At 37.1% G+C, this 27,091-nt stretch overlaps 3 protein-coding genes across 4 annotated transcripts; all 3 read right to left on the bottom strand.

Moving 5' to 3' along the window:
* Positions 1-1,397: 1,397 nt before the first annotated feature.
* On the bottom strand, positions 1,398-10,276 carry LOC135681448 (uncharacterized). 2 transcript variants are annotated; one of them, XM_065195930.2, is made up of 8 exons: positions 9,201-10,259; positions 7,756-7,802; positions 6,670-6,746; positions 6,072-6,111; positions 5,033-5,118; positions 2,318-2,380; positions 1,961-2,025; positions 1,398-1,742 (listed from the first exon to the last, which is right to left on the bottom strand). In XM_065195930.2, the coding sequence occupies exons 1-8, from the start codon at positions 10,126-10,128 to the stop codon at positions 1,570-1,572; spliced, it is 1,479 nt and encodes a 492-aa protein (XP_065052002.1). In that variant the 5' UTR covers positions 10,129-10,259; the 3' UTR covers positions 1,398-1,569. The 2 variants fall into 2 exon arrangements, with proteins under 2 accessions (XP_065052002.1, XP_065052003.1); XM_065195931.2 differs by having other exon boundaries at positions 1,602-1,742; positions 1,906-2,025; positions 9,201-10,276.
* Positions 10,277-14,224: 3,948 nt separating this feature from the next.
* On the bottom strand, positions 14,225-17,946 carry LOC148958676 (uncharacterized). The gene is made up of 2 exons (XM_089111699.1): positions 16,763-17,946; positions 14,225-16,271 (listed from the first exon to the last, which is right to left on the bottom strand). The coding sequence occupies exons 1-2, from the start codon at positions 17,040-17,042 to the stop codon at positions 16,045-16,047; spliced, it is 507 nt and encodes a 168-aa protein (XP_088967825.1). The 5' UTR covers positions 17,043-17,946; the 3' UTR covers positions 14,225-16,044.
* Positions 17,947-22,830: 4,884 nt separating this feature from the next.
* LOC135681451 (uncharacterized) lies at positions 22,831-26,597 on the bottom strand. Its single transcript, XM_065195933.2, has 3 exons — positions 26,092-26,597; positions 25,318-25,893; positions 22,831-23,316 (listed from the first exon to the last, which is right to left on the bottom strand). Exons 1-3 carry the CDS (start codon positions 26,135-26,137, stop codon positions 23,024-23,026), a joined length of 915 nt encoding a protein of 304 aa, XP_065052005.2. The 5' UTR covers positions 26,138-26,597; the 3' UTR covers positions 22,831-23,023.
* Positions 26,598-27,091: the final 494 nt, after the last annotated feature.

Genomic DNA, 27,091 nt, shown 5'->3' with positions numbered 1-27,091 from the left:
GGGGGATGTTCACAAATATTTTCATCTTGGGATGCCAGACACCTTGCCGGGACAGAAGCCTTGACGGGTCCCCAATTTGCGTCAAAGACAAACAAATTTTAAGGCCACGCCCTATTTTTATTCCTAGAAACGCGCTTGTTCTGAATTTGAAGGTTAAAATGGGATTTGTACGTTGTTTTGTAGCGTGGTTAAAAAGAGTATCCTTTACATCTTTTTTAAATCTTTCTCACTAACCTTTGGCCTGAGGCTCTATCTATAAAAAATAGGTATAAATGAGGTGTTTAAAATTAACTCAAAAAGATTAGCTACTTGGCAATTAAAAGTGAGTCAGCTTCTGAGCCCTTATTTCTCCGACATATTTTGTTCAAACTGTTAACCATTAATTTTCATAACCTTTACTGTACCACCTAACGGGTTATGCCTGTATCTTTGAAATTATGCCTGAATTTATGGACATTTAGTTTGCTTAGTCCCACCCTTGACTGGGTTAAATATGCAACACCTTTTGGATTGTGGATACCATTTACAGGGTTCAGTGAAGGCCTAGTTTGTGAGCCTAATTTCTTTTTAAAAATACTAACGGAAGGAGATTCACTAAGCCATCATTCAGTAAGCCATCATTCAGTAATCTTAAATGCCTTTAGAGGCCTATGCAGGAGAAAGCCTTACCTGGAAGATGCATAGTTGTTAAGAAAGAAAAATATAGCTGAGTTTAGAGCTCGGGCCTCGGGGCATTGCCCCGGCTGAACCCCCCTTTCAGCGCTACTGCCTTGGACATCATGATTTTGGAGTTATTCATTAAATCCTGAAATTTGAAGTTATTCGTAAAATACTAAAATTATTCATCAGACTTTCATATTGTTTTCACTCACATTGCGCACCGAAAATCTCTTCCTCTTTCAGTGAACTGATTGGTGGCAGGTTTCGTCTTAATTAGACTTCACGTTTCATTGCTTTTTCTTTAAAATGCCTATATAGGCAATCAACTACTGACTCCAACATTCCCGTTCTAGGCATTCCTCTTGGTCTTTTTCCTTTAATTCTTCCTTCTATGGCAACTTTTAGCAAGTTCTCATCATCAAGACTTTGCCAGTTTTCATTAGTAACTCCCTCCCCCCTTTGTAGAAAATTAAGAGTTTTAAAGCTTGAAATTCCGCAAATGTGTAAGATGAGTTACAGGCTTCTCCACACCAACATTGTTTCGGGAGTGCGGAACCTGTTCATTTTCCAAAAATGTTATTTTAATGTAGGATGCTCCGATGACATTTTGCAAGAATCGCATGATTATACAAATAAAGAAAGATACACATAAATGAAGAAAGATTTTTTCCCTCAAAATGTGCAAATTGGAAAGAGAGCTAAAAGATAAACTTCACCGAAAAATATAACCAAGGACAGAAAATTCAACTTCATTTTTATCATTTCCTTTCACTTTATACAATAAATTCAATAAATCAACCTCCAAACTTAAGATATTTACAGTTAAAATAAAACCCATCTTCACAATATTCAGACTTACAAAAAAAGAAATCTAAATTTAGACGTATTTAAACGACTTGTTTACTTTCGTTAATTTGAGTAGCCCAATCCGTGCTTCTTTGGTCGCTTGTGAGCTGCGATTGGTTTGATAATCCCATTCCCATCTGGTCCTAGGCCCGTTCCAGGTTTCCATCCCATCGACCGCAGCATTTGGTTTCCCACGTTGGTTTCTGGTATTGGATTAGCATTTTCAGTTGTAAATACTAAGAGGAAAGAATTTCCGATGTTGGAAAGTTGGAACAGATGCAGGGGAAGTTGGAAAAGAGATGTTGCCAACAATAATACCATTTTCGGCTCAAAATATTCTAAAGGGAGTAAATTAGACAAAATGTTGCGAAGTTGTAAACAAAGCGAGTGACAAATTACCGTCGACTAATCAGATCCGACAGCTAAATGTTGAGACTGTTGACAAACGACATACCTTCGGGAGCAGTCGTTTTCCTTCGCTTTGAAGCGTAGCGCTGCGAATGAGCACTCAATGATCGTCTGTGGATGAAAACAACAATGTATTCGAAAAAACAAAAACAAAAAAACACATTAACACATGAAGTATAAAAGGAGGAGTCATCAGTCACCGGCACTGGAAGACCTCGGGTTCTAGAGTATTTCGTGTTCACTACTAATATTTCTGTTGGGCAGGTACATTCATAAACAAATCCAGATAAAATGAATTCTGAAAATCATCACCAGAAAGAGATAACGATAACACATATTTATTGCAATGTATTAAAGATACACATGAGGTAGTTTGAAAAATTCATAAATAATTTGACATTACGATTTGCGAGCTTCTCTTCGAAGAAATCTTTTCAAAAGCCGCCTTTCAGGTTCTCTTGTATTTCTAAAAAAATAACAAAACGGACATAAAAGAGAAGGCAAGGTATGATAAAAGTCTGGGGTTTTTTTAATTTATCGTTGGTAAGATGAGTGTCTTGAGATTGTATTGCTATTTCTTATAATTACTCCACAAATCCATCAAGAGTCAATAAAGATACATATGAACAGGTCTTGAAGGAAATATTTAAAAGCATTCGAATAGATTGTGTGTTGTCTATTAAAGGCAAATGGAAATTAGATAATTAGATAAACAAGGCAAATTGGATAAAAACAAAATAAAAGGAGCACCCTAATGCGCCGGGATATGATAGAAAACGATAATAAATAAATGTTCGGCTTCAAAATGTAATGATGGCGGTGTTGGGATGGCGGTGTTGGGATGGCGGTGTTGGGATGGCGGTGTTGGGATGGCGGTGTTGGGATGGCGGTGTTGGAATGGCGGTGAGGTTGGCGTATAGATGGGAGGAAAAAGAAGAAACGAAGATGACAGTGTTCCAGGGACTGCACTTCCAATTGGGCTAGGAGAAGGCATGTTCCTCCACCCCAAACTTGTTACAGAGGAAGGTTCTACAAAAATGGAAATCTAATCCGTCTTATTTTGATTGATGGGCGGTAACTGAAAACAACTCTTATAGATCAATGTTTGAGTGAATAACATCAACTTAGCACTACGTGTAACAAGACCACATTGCCACTTACTGTTACAGAAAACTAAGTTTAAAAACGCTTCATTTTGTAGTTACAGATTACAAGAAAGGTTTTTGGAGCAAAATCGCGGTAATGATGTCGAAATGATATCACGCAGTGCCTAGGCTTTCCCTTTTCAGATAAATACAGCATACTCTCGTTAAGTGGGATCCCGGATAAGTAGGACACGCGCTATGTAGTACAGATTTTCCCGGTCACTTGAACTTGCTTACCCTTTTAAAGCATTCGGGTAAGTAGGACACGCGCTATGTAGTACAGATTTTCCCGGTCACTTGAACTTGCTTACTCTTTTAAAGCATTCGGGTAAGTAGGACACGCGCTATGTAGTACAGATTTTCCCGGTCACTTGAACTTGCTTACCCTTTTAAAGCATTCGGGTAAGTAGGACACGCGCTATGTAGTACAGATTTTCCCGGTCACTTGAACTTGCTTACCCTTTTAAAGCATTCGGGTAAGTAGGACACGCGCTATGTAGTACAGATTTTCCCGGTCACTTGAACTTGCTTACTCTTTTAAAGCATTCGGGTAAGTAGGACACGCGCTATGTAGTACAGATTTTCCCGGTCACTTGAACTTGCTTACCCTTTTAAAGCATTCAGGTAAGTAGGACACGCGCTATGTAGTACAGATTTTCCCGGTCACTTGAACTTGCTTACCCTTTTAAAGCATTCGGGTAAGTAGGACACGCGCTATGTAGTACAGATTTTCCCGGTCACTTGAACTTGCTTACTCTTTTAAAGCATTCGGGTAAGTAGGACACGCGCTATGTAGTACAGATTTTCCCGGTCACTTGAACTTGCTTACCCTTTTAAAGCATTCGGGTAAGTAGGACACGCGCTATGTAGTACAGATTTTCCCGGTCACTTGAACTTGCTTACCCTTTTAAAGCATTCGGGTAAGTAGGACACGCGCTATGTAGTACAGATTTTCCCGGTCACTTGAACTTGCTTACTCTTTTAAAGCATTCGGGTAAGTAGGACACGCGCTATGTAGTACAGATTTTCCCGGTCACTTGAACTTGCTTACCCTTTTAAAGCATTCGGGTAAGTAGGACACGCGCTATGTAGTACAGATTTTCCCGGTCACTTGAACTTGCTTACCCTTTTAAAGCATTCGGGTAAGTAGGACACGCGCTATGTAGTACAGATTTTCCCGGTCACTTGAACTTGCTTACCCTTTTAAAGCATTCGGGTAAGTAGGACACGCGCTATGTAGTACAGATTTTCCCAGTCACTTGAACTTGCTTACCCTTTTAAAGCATTCCGGTAAGTAGGACACGCGCTATGTAGTACAGATTTTCCCGGTCACTTGAACTTGCTTACCCTTTTAAAGCATTCGGGTAAGTAGGACACGCGCTATGTAGTACAGATTTTCCCGGTCCCTTGAGTGTCCCACTTAACGAGAGTGTACTGTAGAAAGAAAGAAGCAGATATGAAACAAGCAAGATTTGGTAATCAGCGGATACGATGTATCCCGTTAAAACTGCTAAAGATTTCGTACAAACTGAAAATTTGCACCACTTCTTGTCTATTTTCTTTAATTTTTCTCTTGTACGATAAAGGCTTAGCTGTATTTTGTAATTTGGCGTTCGCTAGAAATATCTGTATCATGTTTCCGTACTGTAAAAAGGGACCCAAAGGAGCATCTTTTGAAGGGACATCTTCTGGTGTTCTTGTTAATTCGACGTCGTTTCCGACCGTTAGACGGTTCCTGATATGATGACAAGGAAAGTAATGGAAGTGAAGATTATGGATTAGGGCAGTGAGGCTGATGGTTGATGATTAAAATAACGTCGATAACTACATACAATGCAAGGTAAAGAAAAATTTCTGGCTCCTCAAAATAAGAAGATTTAATAAAAATTTGGAACTGACAGTTACCATATTACTGTCACCAAGAAATACTGAATTCGATAATACAAAGTAAATTTTGAATCTTTATTGCAAACCTGGTTTTTGTCAGAAAAATTTTCTTTCTGTTGCTACCATCTTCAAAACGACAGTGTAGTGAATAAAGGCTAGCAAGCTCAATAATCTAAAACATCAAAAAATCACACCTAAAGGATTTACAACGAACAAGGATACTGCTAAAGTTCATAATTAGAAATACGTATAAATTAGCCACTAATCTCTCTTTGGTCTCTTTCGTGGTTGATACTCAATAAAAAATTTTACAGAGCCAAAAGTTCAAACTATTAATCGATTAATTGTCATATACTGTTAAAATTGTTCAAATTGAATGCCAGCATTGGAGATATATTTTATGACGTTAGAAGACTAATGTGTAAATGTAATGAAGATACTCCTTGGATGAAGAAGGCCTACGGCCTAACCTTCCCACTTTGAGTTGGATCGGCAAAAAGGGATTCTGATGAACACTTAACTTGTATGCTTGACTTCAAAATTACAAAGCTGAAAGTGCGAGTCGTTCAAGAAACGTCACTCTACTAATTGTGTTCCACTTCAAGACCTTCATTGCCTATCACAACAACATACATTCAGCTTCCGTTGACTTACTAAGGAATGCAAATTCGTCCCGCATTGAACAATCAGAAAGGAGCATTTCATTAGTGAATTCTTTTCTAGTCTGGTGCTGGTCCTAAAAGCTCGGGACATGGTTTCTGATACGCATTTTTGTCTAATTTTCGAAAGATCCGCGGGCAGTAGAACTAAAGAAACTGGAGATTGGAAAAGTAGTGAAACGTGAAGCAACGAAATTAGTGAGCAGCAGTAAAATTATAATGGACGTTTATTATATTTAAATATAAATATCTAAAACTTATTCTTGGAAATCTTTGGTGGGGAATCTTGGAAGTCACTAGCCCCAATACACGAGCCGTCACTGTTAATGGCTTAAACTATACGACCAATCTCTTCAGTAAAATTCCATATAAAGCCTAGATTCCTATCAAAGTTTAACTGTTGATTTTTAAATAGGAATAATAAAGACTTTATTACCAAGCATGATGCAAGTGCCGTTGAACTAACCTGATCTCTTTCAGTGTCACATGAAGCATTCATACACAGCCTAAAAAAAGACAACCGTTTAAGTGTTTCGGTCAACATGCATAAATCATCAGACGAAGAACAAAGATGGTCGAACCCATAAATTCATCCTTTGTCATCAAGGTGTTGGCACCTCTTAACAGGGGGACTGGGCCATAAGCCCCCTAACACTACATTTCTGGCTGGTCAGCGCGATTTCAAACCCATCAAACTCATCAAGCGATTTCAAGCTAATGCAAGTATTAAAACCCATCGTGCAATGATACTACAGCTGAAAACTTTTGAATAAATATGCACTAGAACGATTTTACAAGGATTGCACCAAGAACAGTAATGGAATGGCACACACTAACAGGTAATGCAACTGATGACACATTAGAACAAAAGCTTGTATTATTCACCCAGCAGTATTCTGTGGAAAAAATGTGACAAGTAAAATAATCAGGACACAAATAAGGTAATTTAACTTGAAAAAAGGAATAATTATAATGTGCCTCATTAAGTATGTTGGATAATCTGTTACCTAATATTGCCTGGCATGTTCATTTTCCACTCAATCTATATAATCAAATGAACTTACTCATGTTCATCTTCATGCTGTAGAAATGCTCTTGTTCTTTTGTTAGCATATGTGATGAAATGACCATTTTCATTAAGCTGCAAAACAAGAGTCACTCTAAATAGCTTAATACAAAAAATTCTTAAAAATGTTATTTGCAATTATATTATGTTTATTTGAGGTCATGTACCAGATTTCTGGGTCAAGAAAAAAGTGCAACTCCAACGTTCTGTTAGCATAGATCCTCAAATGACACTCTCCCCATTTTGAGGATGAGGAACTTCCTCCTGTAAAGGTCTTGCAGGCAGTCACACAAGCACTAATCATCTGAAAATTACAAGGGCAGTGTGTAAAGACAACACATTTGCTTTGGAAGGCCAAGATGACAATGTGGATTCACACAACAATTTTTTTAATTTTTTCACACACACTCAAATCAAGCTCCCAAAATCAATAAGTTTGTAAGCCTTGATGGACGTTTGCTTTGCTTCATCCATTTGTTGTGTTTTTACCAGTGACAAAAGATGAACATTTTTTCCACTTTTAAAACTTTAATATGTTTTTAATATATTAAATTTTATTTATATTTTATTTAACGAAATGTTAATATGTTTCTTTATTTATTTCGTTTGTTTGCTGAAGCAATTGATTTATTTTCTGGCAAAAATCTAAATAAACTTACTTACTAACATGGCGTAAGTCAAGACTAGGCCAATAATTATACCTGACAGTACAAATACTTTTCAGAGGGGAGTGTATTTTCTGAATAAGATAATATAAAACAGAGCTTTCTTTCGACTACTTTCATTTAATCTTCATTGTCTAATCGTCAGTGAAGGAAGATTACAAAAACTAGTATTGAAATTTTTTTGTTACAAAAATTGTAAGGTTTTTCAGGTTTTTCAAATTGTTGAAAGTTTTTCAATTCTATTACTCAAGTTTTTTGCCTCCAAAAAATAAGCTGCAATCTTTGATTCAATCAGCTGACAAGTGATTCTTAATGGCATTGCCCCTCTACACCTTTTCAGGACTGGCTTTGTGCCTGACCATTTTGCTGTTGAAAACAGACAAATTATTCTTATAAAATTAAAAAATTGAAGATTATACCTTGGGAGCCAATCTGTTCAACTTTTTATCAAGCCCTCTTTCCAGATCTAGAAAAAAGGGGTTAAATTGAAATCAATAAACATTGACATCAACTGTTATAAACATTGCAATAGGTTGTATAAGGAATTATAGTCTGTGCATAAGTAAATAAAGGAAAGGCCACAGTAGCAGGCTGCTTTAGAGACTCTAATGGAATGCTTGAGGTGAAAAGTTGATAAAAATTTAGAAAATAAGGAACATAACAAGGCACTGTGAAAAAACAACAATGAACACAAACAAATTAATGGTGGCTAATCTTTCACCCTGGCATACAGGGGTTCATCAGTGCAAAAGCCAATTATTAGCTACCTTTAATATGTATGTCAGGGGCAGATCTGGAAATTATTCTGAGGGGTGCTCAATTTCAAGGCTTTGTAACCGAGGGCGTGGCTATGGACAAACTCTGTACCCCTGCTCATAGGCCATGATGAAATGGAAGTCTTCTATGAACCATAGATACCTGGATCTAAACGTTTCTGCACAAGTAATATCTTTATTTTTCTTGCTACACTCTAATCAGACTAGAATTGAAACTTTGGCTTTAGAATTTTGGGTCACAAATACTTTACACCCACGTCCTAAAAGCAAATCAGATTCAAGCACAGCATGCATCGTCAAATGACGCAAAACCAAACAAAGAAGACCCCAAACTTTTCACTTTGGGTAATTTCTGTTACTTTAACAAGGCCAAAAGCTCTTCTGTAAAGAAACATTATTTTATATAGGAATAAGAAACCAATTGGGACACCTGAATAGCATCATGCTTCATGATTGATGGATAAAGCGTTGCAACTTATGACCATTGCAACTAGTGACTGTTCTGTTCTATAAAAAAAAGCATGTTGTACAAGTTCTGCCTTTAATGGCATCAAGCACTATAAGATAGACATTTGTTGCACTTTCTTTGGCTATGCCTTAATTTTAGCTATACTCTTTCCCAGTGTTCAATATGATATTATAATTCAACTCCTCCTGGTCAATGTCAACTACCCCTGGTCAGCTTCAACTCCCTCTGGTCACAAAATCAGTATACATTTGACTGCAGTTTACAGAGAAGAAACTCTCCTTGGTTTAATCGGTATTCTTTGATGTTTTAGATTTTTTAAATCCATGGGTTCTCTAGCCAATGTTGATGTGCATAGTACTCAGTGTAAAAGATGCTTAATAGTATAAGTAATAATAAAAAAAACCTGAAACAGAAAAGGCTTTCGCTAAGATCTGACGGGTGCTTGAGCACCTTTCGTACCCTTCTGTATCTGCCCCTGTATGTTTATATTACTGTATTAGTGGAAGCATCCAATCAGAGGTCTTGCAACAGCTGCAAATGTAATTTTCAATATTATGCAATGTTAGCAAATTTTGTGCAAGTTTAATTTCAAATGAAAAAAGCAGCAAAAAGTTGCAACCTTGCTTTGATTCATCTGAAAGGAGTTTAAAAGACTGTGCAAGAACTAATTGAAAATCTTCTTCCTCTTTGTCCTCTAACATTTTTTCATCCTCCCAGTATGGAATTGCTGCTGAAATATTGGTTTCAATGCAACTCTCTTCTCCTTCATCATCTGCTTCATTTGATCCTGAGCTTGAGCCTTCACTTTCTTCCTCAGATTCTTCTTCTGATGAGATGTCACTGCCATCCATAATTACATCTTCCTCATCACCTTCTTCATCGATGTCATCATCATCAACAGCATCACAGTCCCTACCCATTTGTTCATGTTCACAAGCAAAACTATTCTTAGTGGGTGAATGTTTCTTCTTTTTTGTCTGATTAAACTCGAATTCATTTTTCAGCTTACAATTTTTCTGCTTTGTCTTATTCTTAATTGGACCTTTCACAGGTACACTCATTGTTTCCAGGTTTTCTAGAGCTTTGAATTTCTTATTGATTTTCTTTATTTTTTTCTTTCTTCTTGCATTGAAATTCATTATATTTTCAGTGAATGAATCACTTTCTCCAAGGTCAAGCGGACTCCATGGCACCCCGTTTGGCAATGTAAGACACTTCCTCCGAGGAACAAATTCATCATCATCTGAGTCCGTCACAATTATCTTAGCATTCTCGCAGTAATCTCTTGCAGCTTCATCTTCACTTGAATCAACACAAGAACTTTCTGTTCCTGTTTCTAATTCTGGATGCGATTCCAATCTTCGTTTCCTTCCCCGCCTTCTTCTTGATTTACTTTTATTCCTCATTTGCAACAAATCTAGGCCGATGCCAGGTGGTCTCCCCTGTTCACCAACTTCAGATGTCGAATTTGAATCGGACTGACTTTCCTCGAGCTTCGATGACAACGTTTTGAGCTCCTTCATCAAATCTTCCATCAAAAGACTCATCTTTGGGGTTTCTTTTGGACTGAAATATCCCTAACTTGCCTGACGAATATCGTCATCATCTCATCGTCACGAAAACAACACCTGAACTCCTAATTAATAACAACAGCACCAACAACAAGAGTGACATGCAGCAACAACAGCTTACTGTCATGGCCAATAAAAAATTCAAGCCTCTAAGCGCAAAACTCTAGTTTTCTCTCTAAAATGGCTCATTTCACTTCATTCTCTGGTGCCCTCGCCAATCAAAGATTTTTGAAAAAGCAGGACCGCCGATAGGGGTCAAGGGGGCAAATGGGCCCAGGGCCTCATGATCTTGTAGAAGACCTCATAAAGTAAAAAATTATGTTTTAAAACTGAATAGAATTCAAAGTAAATGATGAATAAATTTATGATGCTGTAAAAAACTCATCTCAATCATGAAATTTGTCACAGATGCTTATGACATAACATTACATTAAATTAAGTCCGGTAGTGAAGCTTAAACTGACACGTTTCAAATCAAATCAAAAAACCTTTTCAGCAACAAATCAGTTAATTACAAGATGCGTCATGATAGCTGTTAAGATACAATCATCAATAACTGTAAAGATTACATTACAAGGAACAACATAAGATATCATATAAGACCAGCTGATGGACACGTGGAAAAAAACTCATGAAGGGGCTATCATACCCTGGGTACCAGAGCCGCAAAAATTTAACGGCAGCAAAAACTCTGGTACCAAGTGTAGACCTATCAGAGCCATGTGCCCAATTGATGTGACGTGAAATGACGATAATTTAATATTAGTTTTGTATGAATAATAACAGCAAGAGTAATAAAACAATAATTTAAAAAAGAAAAACAGAAATCAAATAATGATGGTTTACAATTTTTTTTGCGGTACAGAATTTGAAAATGGCTTTGAAAAAAGCAAACATTTTACAACATACTTAAAGCTTTTTCGTCTGACACTCCTCAGAGCATAAAACGTCAGAATAGGTTCCGAAAAACATGTTTGAAAAATGATGGTTTAGCCTACAATATGCAGAAATAGTTAAATTGTATTAGAATGGTTTTCAGCGAATAAAAGTTCGGACGAAAAAGTTCGGTAAAAATGTTTTTAGAAATGTTTTTGGCACCTTGGACAGATATATTTTTGGACAAATGTTTATCTGGAATGTGATCTAAGTACTGTTGCTTGATGGGTCAGGTCCCTCGTGAGATATCAAGACCAATTTCATATCAAGGCCAATTTTTTATATTTTGAAACACGAAGGTAACTTTTTGAGAAAGTGGTAGATGAAAAATATGGACCTTCTCTGATTCCAAACGGTGGTCTGGAAATTGCTTTGACCATTACCTGCAAAATATCAGTAACATAAAGAAACATTCTACATGACACACGATAAGGTTTCATGATAATAGCAAAGTATGACCAGTCATATCTCGAAGAACCGATCCTTAGTTTGTCGGTGAAATCATCTATCATTAGGTGAAATAGCACCTAAATTCTTCCCCATCTATGTCTTCGTCGGTAAATTTTTCCATTGATGACTCCACCCCCTAGTCTGGATGTTGCACGATTTTCTAATGTCTAGTGTCGATTTTCTAAACTCAAGGCCTAATGTCTAAAGCTCCTTATTCTTGGCTTCTACAGCCTGTTATGTTTGGGAATGAAATGATAAAATATGTTACAGAGAGCACTTCCCTGGAGGTCAAAATTGACAACAAACTAAGCTGGAAAAGTCATCTTAGTTAAAAATGGCTACGAACTAACAACGAGTTTTCATAGCAAATCTAAAAAGATGAGAAGACTAAAGTATTTACCTATCAAGATTCAAGAGGACATATATTTCAAAACTATGACAAACTATGACATATGGATGGTATAGATAATCTACATAGCAGGGCTTCATACACAAGATCAAAGATAGAACCCTTACCAATGAAGAGATGATGAGCAAAGTAAAATGGCAGCCAATAAGTTATATTTATAAGAAAAGGCTGCCAGCCTACATGCACACAATCTATTATGGAAACTGCCCTGTTCTACTCTCAGGGCCTTTTAAAAAACGAGGGAATAGAGCTCGGAATAAATTGCAGTTTGACATAATGCGAGAGACATTGGCAGAAAGAGTCTTAGATGAAGAGGATTTCTTCTGTGGAATGTAATTGACAACAGTGTAAAAGAGAAAGAAAAGACACAAGAATTCAAGAACAACATCAAATTACATATTGATTTTATAAATAAATTTTCTTTTAAATCTGAAACTTGTATTTTAACAACTAGGCTTGAGGGCTTTTATTACTGAATAATTTTAACATTTCTGTATACTTTCAGGAAAACTTTTCATTTATTAGTAGTATATGCAGGTCTACATCAGCATAAGCTGACTTTAGCGTAACCTGCAATAACAAATATCGCATGTACGTATGTACGTATGTATGTATGTATGTATGTATGTATGTATGTGTGTATATGTGTATGTATGTATGTATGTGTGTATTGTTCATTTTGCAGTAGCAAGAGTTCCTTAATAGTTTCTTGATTTTAACTGCACATTTAGTTACATGCAAAGACGCATGCAAAGATGCTGCACATTTAGTCGCTTCAGGAACCTACGTATAGGAGGCCAAAGAAGGCAAGAAAGAAGCTTAATATTGGTCAAAGTACATATCTGTAAAAAAGTAGCCTTGGCCCCTACTATTGCTGGCCTTGGCTCTCCCCTTACTTTCAAATTAGTGATGTGGGCCCTGAACAAAGAGGCAGCATGTCTATTCCACCATTAATTATGATTCCATTGATATCCTTTGATGTAACGTAGTCTTCACTCGCACCGTCGACAGACTCGGAACTTTTGAGAAATACTCGCACTATTTATGTGAGTTTTGACTCAATATGAATGGAACCGGCGTTCTAATTCCTGATTGTTTGCTGTGAGTAAAATGTTCACAATTGAAAAGTTCCTAGAGATTTTGTCTCTAGTGTGTAGTATCAGTTTTCTAAACTTTAGGCCTCCTACATACAGGTTTCTTGTATTGCGGTTCCTCACAAAAGAAGCGTGTAGTTGTTTGGACTGATATTTCTATTAGCTTGAAAGAACAAATGTTTTTAAAAATTTTGCAGATCAACTCACATTTAAAGATTGCAAAGAAACCTATTGTTTCGTTTTTCCTGCTTCAGTCAGTTTTAAAAATGTGCATGTGCAGTTTATGCAACAACTTTCGGCGTGTAAAACTTTCGAACAACTCTTATTTTCGTAAAAGTAAATTTCGGACAACTCTTTGTTCGACCGTTTTTCACGCTGAAATTGTTTATTAATGTCTGCTAGGAAAAAATGTTTAAGCCATTTCCGTATCTTTGAACAATTTCGTTCAAAAGAGGGCGAAGAAATAGAAAGTGACGACGAGCAGGTCCACGTCGTTTTTCTTTAAGGGGCTAATCATATGGGCTCGGTTAACCGGGCTAGCCCGCTTTGCCTTTATCTCACCTTTGCAGTCAAATGCTGTTAAAAACTAGCATGCTATCATATGACAAGCGGGCTAGCCCTGTAAACCGGGATCTCGCTTTCTTCAGCCGATATATTGATTAGGCCCTAAGAAACATTGGAAAAAGAGACACGATGCCCAAATTACCTAAATACTAAGAAATATCTAATAAACATCGCCAGGCTCAAATCAGCAAAATGTTAAGAATCTTTAAACCTGCTTGGTCTGACGTATTTCTTAAAAGAGAGACGTGAATCTTATGTATAAAACGTGTTGATCAGGTTGATTTATACATATTGCATGTGGCAATGCACGAAAAATATTTGCAGTAAAAGAACATATGCAAAAAGCTCTCGGTACACTAAATTACCGCACTTTATCTCTTTGTTCTCAGGTAGAACAAATCTCAAACAGATCTCGGATAGAACTTACAAGCAAGCAGAGTAGCAAATTGTTCTCCTACTTGAGATCTTTGTTGGAAATCACGCTTTATGATATCAAAAGTAACATTTGAAATGATTTGCATAATCGGAGATCTTTGAAGTTTCAAGGGATACACTTACATTGCTTTTAAAGTCTATAAACTATACTCCTATAAATTTAGCAGGAAAAAGTCAAAAGATTTTTTTTTTGGTGAAATGTCCGGGAGGGGGGGGGATTGTGTTGTTTAAGGTGCGAATAATCCTACCAGATTTGGTGGGAAGGAAAAGCTGTTGCACGATTCCTGCCACGAAATGTGTCAGCTTCTACAGGGCGATAGCAGATGTCATGTGTTCCTCGTTGTTTTTAAGTTATGAAAGAAAGATACCACGTACCTGAGCGTAAAGGTAATTGTACAAAATTGGGAATAAAGTTAAAGAATTTGCGAGACAAAGGAGACAGTTTTTCTGAGTAAAATGTATTGTAATATTTTTTCAGGTCAGTTACTGAAGCACTAATGTCGTCATGTTAAGATCTTAAAACTTAATTTATATGATGTTTTCTTGATTGCTAAAAATATTAAGTTTGCAAACGGGTTACTGTTATTTTGGCTTGATTCATAAGGCTTAGAACCAGGAGGTAGAAACCTGTAATCATTTTGCTTTGCACAGTTCGATTTGTTTCATGATGTTTCTCCGGGCTTGGTGTTAATAATTCAAACATTTAAAAAAAAGATTTTGCGACATCATCATTTTGCTTCTTTATTAGTGAGCTCCAGACATGACATTCAAGCAAGACAAGGTATTTTCTGAACATTCAAGGTCCCAGATTGAAACCAATTCAAACATCATTTATCCTAAAGTAAAAATATAAAATCAAAGTCCAAAAACATTATGTGATTCATCAAAAGGTACTAGCGTGATCATCGAGTAGTTACAACTAGAGAACTAACTCTTCAATGGAAGCTCTTGTTATAATGCTTTCCTTCGAGCAAGTAAGGAAACATTTTATTTCTGCCAACGTAATAAAACCTCTCTTCGTCAAACAGACAATTGGTAGAGGATGTTTGTGATTTGGTAGGAAAGCATTATTTGGCAATCCTTTTGATTTGGGTCCTGTCCCGATCATTGTTGGTGATTACTCACTTGTAGGCTTGGTCTTCATTCTTTGGAGTACTAGCCCTCTTCCAAACCGATTCATATGAAAACCAGCAAGCCCTCTTGCCAGCAAGAAGGTCTACATTTGATTGCAATCTAAAATGATTGCTTTTCTATGAATACCAAGATTTCAGGAAAAGCATCAGAGAGCATAAAATACAGTTTCAGTTAAAATACATTTTACGGTTACATTGTAGAACTATCTGCACAGTTTTCAACTCTGAATTGAATTCATAGCCTTTATACCTTACAAGCTCTTAACCAACAAATAACTTTTTAAGTAAAACTTAGTTACATAGTTAGATTACAGAGATTATAGAAAGGAAGAATTGCTTTTTTGGCTACAAAAGCCCTTACACATATCATACATTACAGCTATATATCATAGAAAATAAAGACAAGTGACTTGACAAGGTAATGAATAAATAGCCCTTAGCATACCAGATGACAATGTTTAGAGACGCTTTTTGGGAGCAGCTCACAATGCCAAAAATAGCTTTAAATGCAAAATTCAAAGTCTCCATCCTTAGCTCTCAAAACATGGAACAATGTTCCTTTGAAAGCAAGACAACATTTTCTTTGAATACATGTACAAAACTTGATCTGAAAATTTATTCTCTTGAGTAGGGGGAGTTGGGTTGAGTTTTGAGCCTGTTGAGTGGGGTAAAGCGAACCCGGGCTTCGTTTGCCAATATTTATCAAAATGAGTTTTTTTAAAATCACCTTCACTTTGAACTGGTCAACTGTGTAACTGACTCACAGTCCAAAGTCTGTCTACGAATTTGCACAGAGTGTTCGAATTTGTAGAGATAATGTTTCTAACTGCGATAAAATTTATGTTAAACACAACAACGACAACAATTCGAATCAATGACTCGTTTCATCTCCAGAGCAAAAAGTATGAAATGTTTCGTCTTGTCCAGCAGATGAATTAGAGTGAGAAACTAGTAGCTCAATCAGCTCAAAGTTATCCGTGTAGTCGATGGGCAGGAGGCCTCGGTTGTCAACGACATTCGGATCTGCATTCGATTCCAACAGGAGCTTCGCCACATTGAAGTCCCCGTACCGACTCGCATAATGCAGCGGGGTCTGCCCTTTAAATGAAATATTACAAAGGTTTGGAGATTAGTGAGAAAAATCAAAACACAACCTCAGATTCATAGCGAGTAAAGGATTCAACTCTGTTTAGATCAAAATTCATAGTAAGGTATGGTTTTTTAAGCAAAACAGATTTTCTAGATCTACATAAATGGGATTTTCCGGAAAATAAACTCGTTTTTCAATGAGTCGACTAGCATTTAACAGTTAATCAATGTTAGACAGTGCACTTAAGAACTTTAAAAAAATAAGAAGGTAAATGCCCAGAGAAGTCAGCTTTAAGAAAAAAAAAGTCCTAAATTGTGATTTGACCAAGACAAACAGTAAGTAATCCGATTCCATTATACACATCTGTTGAAGCGATTTAGTAGCAGATGCAACGAAGGTTTCTGCAGAGGTACGAAGACTCTGAACTTGAGTCGTCATCATACTTTAATTTCTTAAGGAATGTAGATCAGTGCAAGTACAAAATGGGAGTTGAACTGACCTTCTTCATCGGCTCGATTGACATCAGCCCCTAAACTAATCATAACTCGGACGCACTTCAAATTGCTATTTTTTATCAGGTCTTCCAAAGCAGTACTGCCATCTTTATTCCGTTTGTTTACATCCACATCCACACTTGTACGTCTCAAAAAGCTGACTATCTCAGAACTATCGCCCTCTTTCACAATTTCATCAAAGACAAGGTCTTGTGGAAACTTTACTTTCTTAACGTCTTTTTTCTTGGATTCTTGTTTGATCAAGTGACTTTTCCTTCCTTTCATATTCGTCTTACTAAATCATTGCTTGTCAGACAAAGATGCTAATATAAAACTGAACCAACTTCCTTTCTCGATTCTTTGACCTGCTCTACAAAACTACCTGGTACGTCATTAACAACACCAACGCAATACTGCGTCACCCGCACAGATAGTGCAGAACCTTGCAACTCAGTCAAAGAAGGTCTTTGTTTACAGCGAGATTAATCCCACAATGAAGTGTCACGGATAAAATATCAGACAGGATTTGCTTCTCCTACGCTCTCGGGTTCAATAAAGACCCAGCTTTGCTTCACGAAACATTTTCGGCTGTTACGGGGGTACTACGACGAAAAGTTTGGCATAGTGACTGAAATACAACGAATCAGGTTTTATTGTAGTTTTAACCAAAATAATTCATACCATAACCTCATTAAGACATTATGAAAATAGACAGGCCTTAGGCTAAAGTGGAAGTATTAAATTTCTAGGAGGACGAGCGAATAAATCGCTTCTTATTTCTGACCATCGTTTGACACTTCAATATTGAATTTCAAGAGAAGTAAAGAACAATTTGCATTAACATGTTTGGCTTGATAACAAGGAGAAGGACTGGTAGGCGATTTCCAGCATTTCCAGCATGTGTATCTCATTTCCTTGTTACTATCATTAAGAACTAATAAAACAGAGAAGAACGTTCTAAATCCGCATCTATGCCGTTGTCGTGGCAACTGCGAAACTTAAATACAGGCGAAATCCCCCTGCAGCGAACACAAATCACCTGTCATTAATATTTCTTCTGAATTTCTACGTTTGCCAATTAATGTTTGCGCGATTTATCAGCTGATCCTAGTGCTTCAATCGGTAAAGAACATGAGCAAGTAAACACTAATGTATTTTTGAAAAGGATCTTCAAAGGTTTTAACAGATAAGCCGGTAGTTAAAGATTTGCTTTGTGCAACAGATAGTTCGATATGGACTCAGCTTACTTTCAGTTGTCAATCTTTTTGCTCTAAGACAGACACGGGCGTCGTGGCCGGGGGCAGGGGGGCCGTGACCCCCTCTGCCTTCAAAGTTTGACAGATTTTTGGAAAAATCATTTTCCAAAGAACAAAGTTTGACAGATTTTCGGAAAAATCATGTTATGTCGGAAAATTCTCAAACTTGAGCTTTGGGTAAAAGGAGAAGTGAAACGTACCTTTTAGCGACATAAATTACTTGGACTAAAATAATTATCATGTTATCGAGAAGCAACTCACTTTTGTAAAGAAAATACTAGATTTCCACAAAAACAAAATGATTTCTCAGGATTTACTGACTTCTACCATAGTGTGGTTTGCTGCTCGGATTTTGTCAGTTAAAATCCGAATCTTCAAGGGTCAAATTTGGTTATGGAAATTTGCAACATTTGTCATAAATTATATCTTTATTTTATATTGAAGACCGGGACAGTGCCAATTTTGTGTTTATCACCAAGTTTGAAAACTTTGTTCCAGATTTGAAAATTTATGCAGTTATGTTGCATAAGGTAAAACAAGGAAAAAGTCGATCAATACCATCGCTTTCTGTCAGTGGATATTCAATTTTGGAAAATAAAGACTTAATGCTTCAAGTTCGCCGGATTAAGATTATAAAAAATTGTGGAAATTAATGATTAAAATTATAAAAAATTGTTTCCATCGGCGGCACCCGGTGCCACCCCAGGTAGTAACTTTACCCTTGTCCTCATCTACTAATCTACAAGGTTGCAAGATGTCAGGAACTTTCACAGCAAGTTTAAAAAAAGCCACAAAGATAAAAGTGCATTTTATATATCTTTCCAGCTAAAGCAAAGGATATATGCTTCTCTCCCTCCTTACACTAACATGGAATGCTTCTATTTGATTAAGATAATTCACAAAAGTCTTGTCGGAAAACTTTTCTTTCTGGCCCTCTCTAGAATTGATTCGCCACGAAGCCCCGGAAGACAGAGCCTATAAAATTCTTGTGAACACGAACCTCACTTTGTTAAATGAGAGTGGAGAACTTCTGAAGTAAAACTGCTTTCTTTGAAAATGTTGTCGTGTTCAGATTTGGTTTACTACCTAAAGTAGCTACCCACTGGTGATAAAGCATCAAAATTGATCCCAAAGTATTGATTTTCCTAAATTTTCTGATTTGGTATTCAGGAAAGAGATACTATCAGTCCTTTAAAAACACTTAAGGCTGTTTTCAAAGTGTTTGAGAGTAGGGTTCTCTCTCATATCTGTCGGAATTTCGTTAAAAATCATCGCTTACATCTTAGTACTGACTACTGAAATATTTCGCACATGCGCAGCTTTTTCGTTGAAGAAACTGTAGATCCTTACACTTCCCTGTTTCATACTGTGAATACGAAGGTCTCTTCTGATGGAACTTATGCTAACGACTTTTAGACCGATAAAGTCGAACTAATCCATTAAAAGATTACAATACAGATCTACAACGATACTTTACAAAATTACTGTACAAACTATACGATACTTTTTTGACGATACCCAGGGGAGCAGAAGGCTATGACTACCTCCGGGCCATTTGGACACAGAGATTAAAATCAAAACTTAAACATTAAATAGACGACCTAAAAGAAAAACAAAATGAAATGAAATAAATAAAGAACACATTTATCTAACGATAAAAACTGACGATGATCAATTCAGCTGATGATGATCAATTCAGCTGATGATAATAACGAGTGAGAAATGAGTCAAAATTGAGTGAGTAAAACTTAGTCATATCTTTGTGAATGCTTTTCTTATATAATGGCAACTAGAATACACTTTGAATGATTTCATATTTTCAGAACTGAGGCAAAAATAAATGGAACGACTACTCTCTACTATACACGCACTAAGAACATTTACCACAACCAGATCAACACGCCGTCAGTCTGAAAGGCTAGGCCTGTTTCATATGTCGTGCTGTTTCATATCTCCTTATCACTAAACTTCATACTTACGGTTTCAACCACGATGCGTTGACCATTCTGCATACTTATTTGAGTGATAGGCAGCAACGAGCCTAAATGAATCGTTCGTTTAGTTCTTAGCAGAAACTGAACTTGGCTGTTCCATAGGGATCGGTTTTAGGACCTCTGCTTCTAAACATCTATTTGAACGATTTGTTAATTCTATTGATGATATTGAGATATGCAAATATGCTGATGGATAAAGATAAATATATGACTGTGCACCAATGAAGCCTGGAGCTCCTCATAACCGAAATGTACTAGCTAGAATCCAGCCTTTATGAGAAGTTTTTTGAACATATATTCAGCATAATCTGTGGGAACGCTAATAATTATTCTCTTCCTAAAATATAAACTATTACATATGGCTTAAAAACCAAGCGCTTAAGAGGCCCGTAAGTCTGGGCTACCGTCCCAAAATTTATCAAAGGTTTTCTACAGCTCTTACTGAGCTCAAGTAACCTGTCATTGCCGCCTATGTAAAACATTTATTCCAAACTAAGGACATTTGATTTTAATGTTTTTTAAACTGATTTTTCTTATTGTTATGTTTACTGTGCTTGCTCTATCAACAACTATTCAAAATTATTTATTATATGTGTATTGTAATTTTTAGTTGACCTAAATTAGCTTTTATCATAGCTACTGTATTGTTACCCAACTTTTAAAGAAATTGATAACAATAGAAATTCTTTATCAGACAAATAAGTTGGTCTTTACCAGCAAAAAAAGCTATGATTCATTTGCTAACTTTAAAACCAAGGAATTCAAATTGTTAAACTGGTTGGGCTCTTGTCCGCCTGAGTACGCCCCTGTTTCTTAAAGCAATTTACCATGAGCAATTCCTATATCTAAAGGGGAAGGCCGTTACAACATAAATCTGTCTTTTGAAGTTTTTTTCTTTCTTGACAGATTGAAAGATCTACCATATCAAAATACAACACAAGGAATAGGAAGGATATCCACGTGTCAAAATTGGTACATTGGTATGCTTGCCCAGTTGTTTTGGACAATATCCCAAAATCCTAAAGAGATGTCGATTCAATCGTACGATTTAATAAACAAGAACTAAAATCTCGGCACGAATCAATGAAAGATCAGAAAATATATATTAAATCTTTAGAGTAACCTTCGCAAATTTGCATTGTAATTTTCTTTTCTTTTTATATATCGTAACTGAATGGATATTAAGCATAAACAAGATTAAATGAAATGAAATGAATGACGCAAAAAAGCTGAATTGATGCGGTGCAACTTTAAAGACCATCGTCGCTTTTTAAGGCAAAAATCAGTAACGCATGCATATAACCATGTCCCCAAAGCATTTGACAATCCTATCCCCGTCACGTCGCTTACTGTTTGCAATTAGTCAGCCCTTAAAAAAAGATAGAAACCGATTTCCAGCCGCTCTTTTGGCTGATGGGTTTCTCGCAAAGAACCTGACGAACTAAAATTGGTTTCATTACATCATGAACGCAGTCGGCTTTGAAATTCTGAATAGAAATTCTGGCTACTCTCTCAAACCAGCCTGGATATTGCAGAAAACAGCGACAAGATCTTGTGATAGGATTGCTTTCCTTAACTTGCTTTACCAAAGTAAGAAACTCTCTTTTGCGAGGTCTAATAAAGGTTCATATAGTAGCTACATCAATGTAATCATTCAATTCTCTTGACCTAATGGACGCATACCTAGACAGTTCAGTTCAGCTGGGAAGTTAGGCATTTTTGCAGCGTTCTTTCATTTTATTAAACTTGAAGGATTATAAATATAACACTGATCGCCAAGTGCATTTGGAAAAGCTGAAGGCCTACTCTGAAGGCCTACTCTGAAGGCCTACTCTGAAGGCCTACTCTGAAGGCCTACTCTGAAGGCCTACTCTGAAGGTTGTCTCTGAAGGTTGACTCTAAAGGCTGATGAACTACGACAACAATCAAATCTTTTGGGATTAGGACCACACCCCCTTTATTTGTAGGACACGCCCACTATATGGGCAAATGCTGTAACCATGTGTGTTCATAGCCGCTTTGTATTCATAAGTATTCCTTTGAATTTCCTTTTCCTATTTCCTAGCAGACCCTAGCCTTTGAAGCTACATTACCGGAGAAGTACTGTGGATACTCATATTCTATTGGTTTAAAGGCTATTTTCAAACTTGACTATAGCTTCACTAAAGCTCGCGCCAAAAATTGTAGTACGAGTTTCATTGTCTTTGATGCATTTTCCAGAGCAAATCCTGAGATCGACTATAGCTCGGAATACCCACTATAGCTCAACTCTGGTTGTTTACTCTCAACAAAGAACGGAACTTCTAATTCGCCTAAATTTTAATATTAGACCATTGTGTGCTCAGTGTTTTATATCTTATCTGGAGCAGTGTTTGACATATTTCAGAGGCATTGTGATGACACATTTTCAGTTTGTTAACCTCATTTAATAACCGGAGACGCTGATATAGCAGAGAAAGAATGAACACTTGCGGGGATAAATTCTATCTCTATTTGACAAACACATTTTTTGGGACTGCAAGGAAACCTTGAACTCTAAAAATCAAACATGGAGGATCTGACTATAGCTCGAACTACAGTTGCTATAGTCTGGATCCGCTCCTGGTAAGTACTTGCAAGCAAATTTTGGTTACCAATACCTTCCCTGTCTCAAAAATATGAATACAGCCCAACAATGTCCTATAAATCAAATTTTTCATGTGGATCTCTCCGCAGTCGGACAATACTGGTAGCAACAAGACTCCTTTAAAATTCCAAATATTTTTTACATTTCCATGTTTCTTTGAAAGTTTCAGTGGACAATTTCAAGAATCATTCAAGGTATATCTATTCAAGAATTTCAGGATATATAAAAAAATGCTTTATACTATCTTTGTGCTGTTACTTTCTAAATTTCAAAGCGTCGCACTTGTCCGCCGCATTAGGCAGCATGACATTGGCACTTTCGCTGTTAATCCATGAAAAATTGCGGGTCAGACTACAGTACAGTTCGGACTAACCTCGCTTGCAGTACCATTCACCGCATCTGGAAACGAGGGAACATAAACTCTATGAAAGTATCCTTGTCAAGGCTGTCACATAAATCTATATCTACAGAATTCAAATCCTTTTTAATCTCCTCTATTGAAATCTTCTTTCCAATATCTTCTAGAAAGTTTTGGACATCCTTCAAGGAAACCTTGCCATCTTTATCTTGGTCTAAGTCCACAAAAAAATCCGAAAGCGTTTCCTGCTTGTCAAGCATCGACTCAAAGTCATTCAAATTGGGAATATAGTTGAGAAACTGCAAGGATAAATTCTGTCCGCCATCTAAAACGAAAGAAGAAAAGCCTTATCAGGGAATAAAGGACCGTATTCATTGAATGACATGAATTGATAGGCCTAAGGCAGATGATTTTGTTTCAGGCAGTTGATCCAGTTACTGTGGTCCAAAACAAAAGAAGGAACGGCTTTTAGAAAGACACAATCTATGTAGATCTGGAGCCATTAAGATTTTCAAGTCAGCGTCAGGGCAAGTCAGAATGTTAGAAGCAGGCGATGTTATGGCAAGATCTAGTAGCAAACAGCCCAATGAATGTAACATAAGAATGTCGTTCTAAAGATCGTTAGCAGGCTTGCGAGAACGATGCCGTTCAAATGTCTTTGTTTAACGGATATCCAACAGACTGGTAATGAACTTCAATTTCCAGGCTACAAACGATAGCCAAGTATTATATTACAAAGAGGTTTACTTGCAAGAAGAACATTAATAATTCCTCACGCAATTTGATAAAACCCATTTTTGGACATGGAGCTCTAAGGCTTCTCGGAAAACCAACAAGCTAATTGTACTTATATCTCAATGTTGATCGGTACCTGAAAGGCAGTCTGTCCCCTCAATGATTGGCTAATATGAACAATTAGTCTTCCCGCCTTAACGGATTACGCTCCTCGCTTTTACTATCCTAGCTGCAGTCATGGAAAACATTTGAAACTGGGAGCAAAAAGCAATCGGAAATGGCAAGAAGATTTAATTACTTGAATTGAATGATAATGGAAGCATTTTCTTTCGCTGTTGACATATCTGTTGCACAAACCGAAAATGGAACCACATTTTTCTAGCCACAGCTACACTTCAACGGGAACACAGCCATTTGCTTCAAAAGCTCTGGAATCAAAGTTCTCTCTGATTGGTTTAACTAGTTTAATAATCGATCAAGCTCAACGGTGCGTGAATTTCACTCCCGTGAAAATAAAGTCGAGCAGAATAGAGGACAGACTGCCTCTAATATAAAGAACAGACTTTTTGCCAGGGAAGATGTACGGACAATGATTGGTTTTTAGATTTGATCTATGAAAAACGGAATCTTGCGGATTCATGGAGAAAACGAGAATAGTTAATGTTTTCTCTTCTCTTTGGAAAAAAATTTCCCCTCCCCCGATTCAATGTTCAATACATATTTTTGAAGCACAAATGATAGGACTACTAATGGAACATTGATTTGGGAGGAAAGGGGAAATTTGAATTTTCAGGGGCAACGAAAAGTAGAAAATACAAAAATTGCATTTCGTCTCAATAATGAGAATAGCTAGTTATGCCATTTCTAACTCACAGTGCAAACCAAACTTTGAAAACTATGGCCTGAGAGGCCTGTTAGAACCAATCACTGAACAGTTGCTTGTTAATGTTTTGCAAAGAACAGATGCAAGTGCAACCTATGGCAACCGTGTCTGAACAATATGCGATTAAATTTGTTTGAAAGAAACCAATTTATAACTTTCATTATCATTCCTACAGACAGATCACCTGCACATGTTTAACCAACATCAATTCGACCCAATTCAATTTAAAGACAGCGCCATTCTCCGCTATATATAAAAATAGTGCGGCATCCGTCTACATAATCATTTCGTTAACTTGTATCTAATTCTCGACGCGAAATATATTAGTGTCTATCGTTTCCCTTTTTCAAAAGATAACTTTCTGACACTGATCAGATGCCCAATAATATCAGCAATGTATTTATGCTAACCTGGTAGCAAGAGAATCTGTTCCAACTCTGTGACAGAAGAGGGCCATAAAATGAGTTGGCACTCTCCATACACGTGTCCTGGGGGTTTAATCCCCAGTCACAAAAGATCTGTGATACCGCCAACGCAAAGGAATCTGTGGTTAATTCGCCTTCAAAGGAGCAAAACCTTCGTTCCATAGCAAATAGTAGGAATAATGGGGATTAAATTTAGTGGCAAATCGATGAGAAGGGGGTTCATGCGAACTTATACCAATCAGAGGTGTTCACTAACAACTACTAGTTAATTCAAACAACTTACCAGAACCCTTTGATTTCAATTGTTCTTCGATAATTTTTTCAGCTTTATTTTTCGCCTTCCCAACAACTCCAGCCGTATCGATAATCTTTAAAATTTCACTTTTCTCGTTCGCCTTTATGGTTAACCATATCAGAGTATTTTGAAATAAGGCAGACTTGGGCTGTCTTAAAATATCAATTATAAATTCCAGATCTCTTGGATATTCGAGTTTAGGCTGTAAAGTCATGAAAGCTCTCATCGAAACAACGCCAGTTTCGTGAAGACAAGCCTTCTTTAGTCCTTCGACAACTTGCTCCCAGTCGCCATCGCACAGCTGAATACGTTGTAAGCCCACGGATGATGACAGGATATAATAGGGGCTCTCCACATCATGAAGCCCCCTTTTCAAACTCTGCATGCGAATGTCTTCTGGAATCAAATGGGGATACTGGAGTAGGTTCGAGACCATTTGTTCTTCGTCTTCCCAGTTTTCTTCCAAAATTTTCCTTACCATAATAACATCATGATGATCCAAGTGCCGAAGATTGTACGCGATAATTCCCGCTTGGTTTATATCTTCAACCATCAAAAACTGCCCTGTGGATAGAGGGTTTAGCGTTGATTGTCGAGATCATTTTTAGCAAGGAATTAAAGTATGCCTAGGCCTAGTCAGAGAAATTAATCCAGACAAAACTTCGACAGCAACAAAACCGTACTTTGACATGATATTAACTTTAAACAGCTCACAATTCCTGCAATGCGTTTCAATAACAGAAAATGTAAAAAACATCTTACCTAGAGTGACTCCAGAGCTAGAGAGTGAATTGGGAGAGGCCATCATCAATTTGCAGGAGGGCGTCAATTTCAGTTCATTCAATTAGGAAGCCATCGATGGAATGCAAGTGAAAACCAGATGTAGGTGGAACTTTGGTGGTGGATTGGTGCTTCATCGAATCAAAACACTACAGCACAACTTAAATTGTCATAGCTAACGTTGCCCGACAAACAAATACTTCCTAGACGAAAAACCGTGAAAGGTAAATAAAACCAATCTGCGATCACCACATGATCTTTGGTCATAGGGCGTCCAAGCGAGAAAAACTCAAGCAAATCCTGATTTTGTGCCTGTTTGTTGAGAAAACTCAGAACTTACAGTGCTACCAAAATAACAAGAGGGGCTATTGCACAAAATGTTGCGCAAAATAACAAGAGGGGCTATTGCACAATTTACTCAGCCCCCTGAGCCCCCTAGCACTACACCCCTGAGTCTTTTATCAGGTTTACGTGTATTCCATGGGTTTTATTATGATCACTAGATACTTCAGTTACTATATAAGCACAGATGATGCCACATCCAGAGCCCAGCCCCCCCCCCAAAAAAATACCATAAAGGCTAAAAACAATACATGTTTGATAAAACATCCTTTGATAACTGAACCATTCAGCGTTCTATCTCTATTGAGTTATAAACGAAATTCATATGGAAAAAATGCAATATAGATGTCTAGCATTTGCAAGTAAATGATTCAATAAGTTTACAGAAAGAGTGCTTCCCACATCATCAGAAAGTCAGAAGGTCAAGTCAACAAAAAATTCCCTGCATGGTTTGCCCATAGATTTAAGTTTTTCATGCCCACAGCAACTTTTCAATTTGTCCCTAACAAATTCTCCATTCCCTTACTCACTGAACTTCACTGAAATACATCTTGAACATTTGAAAATTCAACAAGCATGGTTGGGATAATAATTATGCTGCAAATTGGGGGGGGGGGGGTAACTTCAATAGGCAGAGGAC

The sequence above is a fragment of the Rhopilema esculentum genome, chromosome 12, assembly GCF_057945365.1.
Source record: "Rhopilema esculentum isolate cy_ngs chromosome 12, ASM5794536v1, whole genome shotgun sequence".
Classification (NCBI taxonomy): domain Eukaryota; kingdom Metazoa; phylum Cnidaria; class Scyphozoa; order Rhizostomeae; family Rhizostomatidae; genus Rhopilema; species Rhopilema esculentum.
This window is presented reverse-complemented; position numbering and strand designations above follow the sequence as displayed.